Raw genomic sequence first — 8,459 nt, 5'->3', positions numbered from 1 at the left:
GATTTACCATGGCTATATTCAAGTGATGTAACAAATCATAGATATTCGAGTATAATCGTTCTTTAAGTAGCTAGGTGGCTAGCTCAGGAAGATTGTCTAAAAGCATTTCCAATTCATTTTTATTTTTACCTCTATAATAACATTTTGAGTTAAAATTATATTAATTCATTTCTATTTTTACCTCTAAAATAAAGATTGCTATTTTTTTTCTCTATAAATAAAGGAACAAATAGCATTCCTCTATATTTTACTATATATTTGGAGATCTCTATTTTATAAAAATACATTAGAGTAAAATTCATCTTTATTATAGAATTCTTCTATTTTAGATGTAAAATTAGAGAAATACATTAGAGATGGTCTAATATAAGTCTTTGACTGATAGAGCATTAGCATTATACTCTACATTATCCAATCAACATTTGTTAGGAAAGCATTTAGAAAAGTATTTACTAAATGCGAATGCTCTCCAAATGCTTCTTGGCAAATGCTCTCATATGAAGCTTTTGGAAGAGCATTTGCATTTACAATTTATAAATTTAAGAAAAATATATAGTTAGTTCATTTATTTGATTTAATAATATCATAAAATTATTTTTATATTCAGAAAATAAAATTTTGATTTCTGAAATAAATTTACAATATAAATATTTTTTTAAAAAATAGTATTTCACATTTAATATATAATTTAATTATATAAATTATATTATATTTTAAATACGAAATATTATTTTCAAAAATAGATATTTTAATTGTAAATTTTATTTTTATATAAACTTAATTTTTGAAATTAGTAAATAAAATAAATTAATTATATCTATTTTATATATCAAAAATAAATTTATTTTTTTATTTATTTTATGTAATAATATTCAAAATTAATTTATATCCAAAAATAAATTTTACACTTATTTTTTAAATAATAATATTTCACATTGAAAATTAATTTATGTTATTAATTAAGATTCATGATTTTTAATAACAAATATATTATTAATATATATATATATATATTTATTTTAAAATAATATATATTAAATTATATTTATATATATATTAATATATATATTATAATTATATATATATATATATATGGAGAATTTAATATATATATTATTTTCAAATAAATATATTATATATTAATTTTTATAAAAAAATAAAGTTGTATACTGCTACTGCTCTACCAATCATCTTATTAAAATTTTTAATGAAAGCATACAGCTTGTGCAGCATTCTGCTTTTATGGCATACTGCTACTGCTTTTTCATCAGCTGTACCAATCGAGGCCTAAGAATGAAGTTTTTAGATTTCATTTTTTTTGTGACTTGGTGTTTGAATGTTTGATATTTGATAGATTCACATGATATATTCTCTAAAAATTTGATGGGTATTGTATATTCTACGCTATGTCAATTCTGATGAGACACTAAAACACCGAATTTTGTGTAATTTCCTCTCCAATAAAATACAAAAACAATATTATTTTATCAAATTTAGTGTAACATTATTCATTACACCAAATATAAAATATACATATTTTATTATATTTAATTTAATAATATAACTCAATTATCATTATTAATCAGTTCAAATGTATAACTAAACATAAATATTGTGTATTATATTTTAAAATTATTTTTACATAATTAAAATATTTTTATTTTATTTTCAAATAAGAAATCAATAAGTGATTATTATAAAAGAAAATATTGTAACAAATAAAATAAGATAGAACTTTTATGTTTTATTTTATTTTCATGTAAAACATCATAAATAATTATTTACACTATCTTGTAATGTATTTTTATTTTAACATATCGATTATAATATTTATTTAAGTGAAATTTAATCAGAGTGAACATATAATAATATTACATTATTTTAAAGTTGGATTTAATAGTGAATAATTAAAAATTAATGGAATACTATTAGTTTTTTTTTATAATCCGGGGTATCTAGGAGACCAAAATCCCAGTGACTAGTCTCATAAAGGTCTGACCACTGGTGTCAACCACTCCGGTTGCTCGCAAGAGGAATTAAATACCCTTATTGTCTAGCAACATGGATTGATAAACCTGAATTGTCGCGAATTCGAATCCTTAAAGACACTTGAGACGCCATGCACCACCTACCACACCATGTGGTTTGGAATACCATCAAAAATTAAAATAACATTTTTGCTTTTACTTTAAAATATAGTTAAACTTGTATTACTAACAAATACAAATTTTATTAAAATAAATATATCATTTAGTTATCTTCTTTTCATAATTAATATTTTGTAATTTTTAATATAATATTTTAATAAAATAAATACATTATAATTGTTAAACCAAAAATATAAATGTAAATAAATTTTATAAACATAAAACTACAAAAGTTAAACATAATATCTTTGAGTGTGATAAAACAATTTTTTATCAATTTCAAATAATAAAAATATAAAATTATTAAAACTGAAAATATCAAATAATATATAATATTATTTTGTTGTAATATTTGATGTCATGATTGGAGATGACAAAAAAGTTTGATATCAAAACATCAAATTTGATGTTATTCCAACATATAATTTAGTATGATGATTAGAGATCTCCTAAAAATGTAAGATAAATGCGGCCAAAATGATAAAATGTAAAAACGACACAAAAACGTGTAACATGTGTCTTCATACAAAAAAACATCTTATTGCTAGAAGCGATTATAGAATTTAATTAGGGTTGTAAGAGCACATGATATACTTCTTATGTTTGTGAAAGGAGTGTCACTTTAATATTTTTTGTATAACATAAAACATGTTATTTTAGAATTTCAATGTAATTTTAATTGTAATATTAATATAAATATATTGATTTTATAAATAATTTTGTTTATGTTAAATATTATTGGTTGAATAAGTGTAACTAATAAAAATATTAATACATTTCAATTATTTTTTTAACCCGTGTAAAAAAATATCTGAGTGGTATTTTTTGAAAGAGAGAGAGAGAGAGTATATCTATCTTATTAAAACAGAAACATTCTATTGGACCTAACATTTATTTTGTAAGTTTTTAAATTAAATACACTTTTATACTTTATAGTTAAACTTACATTAAATCATTAATATTTCTTTCTTTATACTACTATCTATGTTTCCAAACAATATATTTATTTCTTTATACTACTATCAATGTTTCCAAACAATATATTTTTTATACTACTATCAATGTTTCCAAACAATACAATAATTAATCTTAGTTATGTTATATCTATCATTTTCTTTTTAAAATTTTGTAGAAACGTCATAATTTCATAAAATGTAAAATAATGAACTTTAAAATTTGGAGTATAAGATTACAAATTATGAAATTATTCCAATTGAAATCAAATTAGATTACATATCGGTCATCCAACAGTTCAATCGGTTAGTCTCGGGTTTTAGTAATTTTTTTAATATGAATATTTTGAAAACCTAAAATGAATTGTCAGATCTCCGAATTAACCGGTATAATCACAATTGGGTTGAATTTAAAAACACTGATTTAAATGCAAAAATATTTTAAATACACACTTTTAAAAATTACCAAAATATTTGTTAAGTTATTAGTGAAATTTTTCATCGTAAAATATTCCGCGCTTCCAAAGCGCGGGTCAAGATCTAGTAAGTATTATTCTTCTAAAACTTTTGGTTAATCGACCGACTCCCAAAACTAGGCTCAATGAATATAAGTAAGTAGAATAAGTGAATAACGAGGTTCATATAAGAGTAACCCCCTATATTGTTTCTCCAAATCCAGGCTAGAGTGCGTCGTCTCCTTAGACTCCATAACTCATTAACCGGTCGATATCTCCCTGCTATCTAATGCTACCGAGTCGGAACACATTCAAAGCATATATCTACACGACACAATAATAAATCAACACAGCATTATGACATAAATAGTCAATACCTAAAGTAATATAGTACTCGATAGGCTTATGTCATTAAAATGGCATGAAACCCTTCCTCAGATATGCATGTAGGGCATGTGCAAGAGAGAGAGAGGTAATCGAACAAGAAAAGATAACAGTCAAAACACAGAAACATTGACCATGCATGCCATTAATAGTACTAAACTACTAAAAGCACTTGGTTTTTGCAGGAACCTCTTTCTCTCTTTACTAAACAAACAGATTCAATAAAGAGAGATTCAAGATAAATCTTGTCCAAAAGAGTGAATTTCGAGGAACAGGTCAAGCTGGTCATCAGTCTCATGATAGAAATCAGACTGGTACAGATCGTAGTGACCAGTCTCATGATAGAAATCAGACTGGTACAGATCGTAGGGCTCACAAAGTAACTCATCTAACGATGTCGTACTGATCAGGTTATCATCAATTTCCATGAAACAACCATTCACTTCTTCTTCCTCGTCTTCCTTGCTGCTTATCATCAACTTATTTTCTTCCACAGCTTGTCTTGGTTCTGATAATATCACATTCTTGATCCTATCGAGTCCATGTTTTCTTGAGGAGATTCCAGCAGCAAGCCTGTTAAGTAGACGTGCAGAACTTGTCGGGGAAAAAGAGAAAGAAGTAGAAGAAGGGGTCAGTAATGGAGACGACGTCGTTGGGGAGTTAGTAGCTTTGACGCTGACGACAGGCTCATGGGTCATAGGATCGATTCCGCTTCTAACGAGTCTTTTCTTAAGGCATGAGTTCCAGTGATTCTTTATGTCATTGTCTGTTCGGTTAGGCATTTGCTTTGCTATTGCTGCCCACCTTATGAAATTATGCATAATCATCAGTTTAATTGAGATATAACACGATTATTGATTTATTTAATATGACAAGATTATTGTAAAAAAAAAAGACAAGATTATTGTATGTTTGTTTGCATTAAATAACAAATTAAATTACCTATTTTGGTATAAAATAAATAAATTACCTGTTACCAAGGACAGAATGAAGTTTGATGATATCTTCTTCCTCCTGAGGAGTGAACTTGCCTCTTTTAATTCCAGGCCTCAAATAGTTCAGCCACCTTAATCTACAACTCTTTCCACATCTTTGCAGACCTTTTTCATTTTGGAAAAAATAAATATATGTATATTTCGGAAACAATAAGTCGAGATAATTACTTTGATATAGTGGCAAACAGAGAATTTACAAAAGAAAAAAAAAATCCCTTTTTCATCCATCAGACAAAAAAGGAAAACAATCACGTAAACTTTCTGATTTTGTAAATTAGACTAGAAATATTCGAATACCTATAGCTTTACATTTTTGAAGAATGAATAGTAATAATAATAATAATCCCAATAATAAATCATGAGATAAAGCAATCATGATAGTGCGTTCATGAGTTCACATATTGCATTATGGGTGATATCTCATCATATCGACACAATCTGGTTGCGGGTTCAACCAGTTTATCAATATAATAGTCGAATAAATTTCATCTTTTGAGAGAAAATTTTTATCTAGACAATAATTTTGTAACTTTTTCTCAAATTTTTTTTTGTAACGGCTTACAAACATATATCTATGTAAATTCATGTATCTCTCTCTAATATACTCCAAAATCGAAAAAGCTTTAAAAAATGTATATGTATCTTTCAAAAGTATGTATAAATGAATTTCTACTACTAAATCTCTTCAGATGATATATTTGACATGATCGAGAAAAAATAGAACCAAGAAAAAAAGAATCAAAGAAAATCTTTGGTCCGACAGAAACTGGAACTCAAAGATCTAGCTTTGAAAGAGACACAAACTTAGGTGGTCCGTACACAATGTATGCATATATATAAGGTGTAAGTATAGATTCATACCGGCTCTCTTAGGCATGGCACGCCAGTCCCCGAGACCGTATTCGCTGATATAAGCGACGAGCATCCTATCTTCCTCCGCCGTCCACTCTCCTTTTTTCAAACCGTCTTCGTCGAACCAAGTCGTCCTCCCCATTTATCTCCGGTGAACTAATCAGATCTCTTCAGGTATCACTTCTGTCTGGTTGATTCGAGCCCTACGTTTAGTGAGATGACGGAGGTGATGACTGAGCTCGAGAACAAGTGAATTATTGATTACTCTTACTATTTATTTTATTTACTCACTGAGATTTACTCAAATGAGACTTTCAACTATAATGTGAGGCTCTATGACACTTAATATAGAAGTAGGATGGTCTTTTCTAGAATGAGTATATCTGTATATGTATATAAATAGTCCTCTTTTTTTGTTTTTTGCTCTTTTAAAATTATTTTCAACCGTTAAATACTTATATTTTTTATCGTAATGCTGAAATATCTTTTTCGATTTTATTTCTCGTTGATTAGTTGTTTTTTATTAATATAAGTATTCGGAATATGTAAACGTGATTATTCCAAGTTGTTAAACTTAAATCACACATAGTCACATATAGCGCATTCAAAGCACATGATACAAGTGATCAAGTTCGAAGAGTAACAGGTTCCTCATTACAAATATCTGTTTAAAGCAGTTCAAAAAAAAATATCTGTTTAAATTAACAAATATTAATATATAAATTTGAAATACTTTTAAAAATTCTTTCAAATAAAAGAACTATCAAGAGTATTTCAAATTTGAAGATATCAAACATTTTTACATTAGTTTTTATTTTAGTATTTGTTAAAACTTAAGTGAGACGAGATAAAATGATATATAAGTAAGAGGATAAATTAATTCAACACTAAAGTAGCGCTGTAAATTCCGCTCAGTCTACCGCTGTATCTGCAAATTTAATAGATTAACAAATTATCTAGAGCAACAGTTTGTATATTATTTTGATTATTTATTTAGGACAGAACTGCCTTTGATTATGTTTTACTCGTCCTGCAAATTTCTCATCGTTTGCTAATACATATTTGAATATGTGACAGACCACAAGGACGACTAATATAAATATTTTGGGGTTGATTTTTTTTTTTAATTTTTGAACGATACACTCTACACCACTTGTAATTTATTTTCCACAAATCATTTAATACCAAACTTTAGTTTCTACTCTTTGTTATTGACTTTGATATCAAAAGTCTTTGCAAACACCAAACTGATATTCCAGGACTACCACATATCTATTTTTATTTTCATAAGATTTATACCCCTCAATATACGAATTCATAATGATTTTATAAAATCATGTTTGGAGTTGTATCTCCCAAAACACTTGGGTACAAAAACAAAAAAAAAACATAATATTGGTATGAAAATAATTGACGATTAGCTTCAGAAAAGCCACGCCGACCTAGCATGATAAATGTTTTGGTTCGTGTCATATCAGTATCCAGGCTATGTAACTCGCTGAAATTATCTTTAGAGGTTCGATATACCTCTAATGAAATAAAAAAATTCAAAACATTACACTAATCCATGTTTAAAAATAAACACACAAAATTTAGCTATGCAAATTATCGTACTCGAAGATCCTGGGTCCATGTACCAGACTACTGACACGGTACAAAACTTTAGACCATGCATATGTTCATTAATCCGTTTTCACATAATTCATGCATTTGGTATTTTTCATTTCTTTACAGTTTTTTTTTTTTTTTGCTATTTTCACCAAACAAAAGTAGGTATACTATGCTGCAAACCAAATTCTCATGATTTCTTATAGTCTATTCCAGTTTCACTTTTTGTTTTTCGTTATAGTCTAAAAAGTTAACAGGAATTTGGCGACATGCCATGGTTTATCTTATTGACACATTCGTATATGGTTTGCCTTGGGTGCGAACACCACTAGTCCTGCAATCTTCAAATGTCCGTCTACTAGACAAGTCTAAGCTCTCTTGCCTATCCACATTTCCCCACATATTTTTGTATGCTGTCAGCTGTGTCTGTGTGTAACAATCTCAATTCTACTTTTTTGGAGAGCAAATGAATATCGCATTGGAAAGAGAGTTTTCAAGGAATATGAGACTTTTTTAATGAATGATAAATTTTTTCAATCAAAAAACATCCGCCATTGCTGGACCCCTGAAAAGAATCAACTCGGTTCCGAATTTGTTAATCAATGTAAATTCACAAGCGAATCTGGTCTTGTGGCTGTTCTCCATGCTTTCAATTATTCCATTCCCTCCATGCTGAATAAATGGCAGCTTGGAATGAGTACCGTAGCAGGAACAAGGAGGTGATGTCCTGAGTGGTATCTAATAGGCACTGCAGTATGCCACTCCATGCATAAGTACCATCGCGGTCGCATGAGGTTCTAAGCTAAACCACACCAAACTGCTTTTGAATAGGAATAACTAAAGAACAGGTGGTCCCGTGATTCATTTTGAATATGGCATAAGATACATTTAGTGTCGACTATAAAATTTATTAGCAAAGAAAAACAAAATTATGCAAGTGAACACTTTTGAGAGAACTAAGCTAGAAGAAGAAGCTTGGAGATAGCAAATACACGAGAGGAGAATGAAGTGACTAGGTGGGAAACCCGTGAGGACAAAGCTCCTCACCGATCCACTACCTTTGTT

At 28.1% G+C, this 8,459-nt stretch overlaps 1 protein-coding gene across 1 annotated transcript; it reads right to left on the bottom strand.

Moving 5' to 3' along the window:
- Window positions 1-3,972: 3,972 nt before the first annotated feature.
- On the bottom strand, window positions 3,973-6,140 carry LOC108816125 (transcription factor MYB41). Its single transcript, XM_018588697.2, has 3 exons — window positions 5,796-6,140; window positions 4,910-5,039; window positions 3,973-4,743 (listed from the first exon to the last, which is right to left on the bottom strand). The coding sequence occupies exons 1-3, from the start codon at window positions 5,926-5,928 to the stop codon at window positions 4,173-4,175; spliced, it is 834 nt and encodes a 277-aa protein (XP_018444199.1). The 5' UTR covers window positions 5,929-6,140; the 3' UTR covers window positions 3,973-4,172.
- Window positions 6,141-8,459: the final 2,319 nt, after the last annotated feature.

The sequence above is a fragment of the Raphanus sativus genome, chromosome 7, assembly GCF_000801105.2.
Source record: "Raphanus sativus cultivar WK10039 chromosome 7, ASM80110v3, whole genome shotgun sequence".
Classification (NCBI taxonomy): domain Eukaryota; kingdom Viridiplantae; phylum Streptophyta; class Magnoliopsida; order Brassicales; family Brassicaceae; genus Raphanus; species Raphanus sativus.
This window is presented reverse-complemented; position numbering and strand designations above follow the sequence as displayed.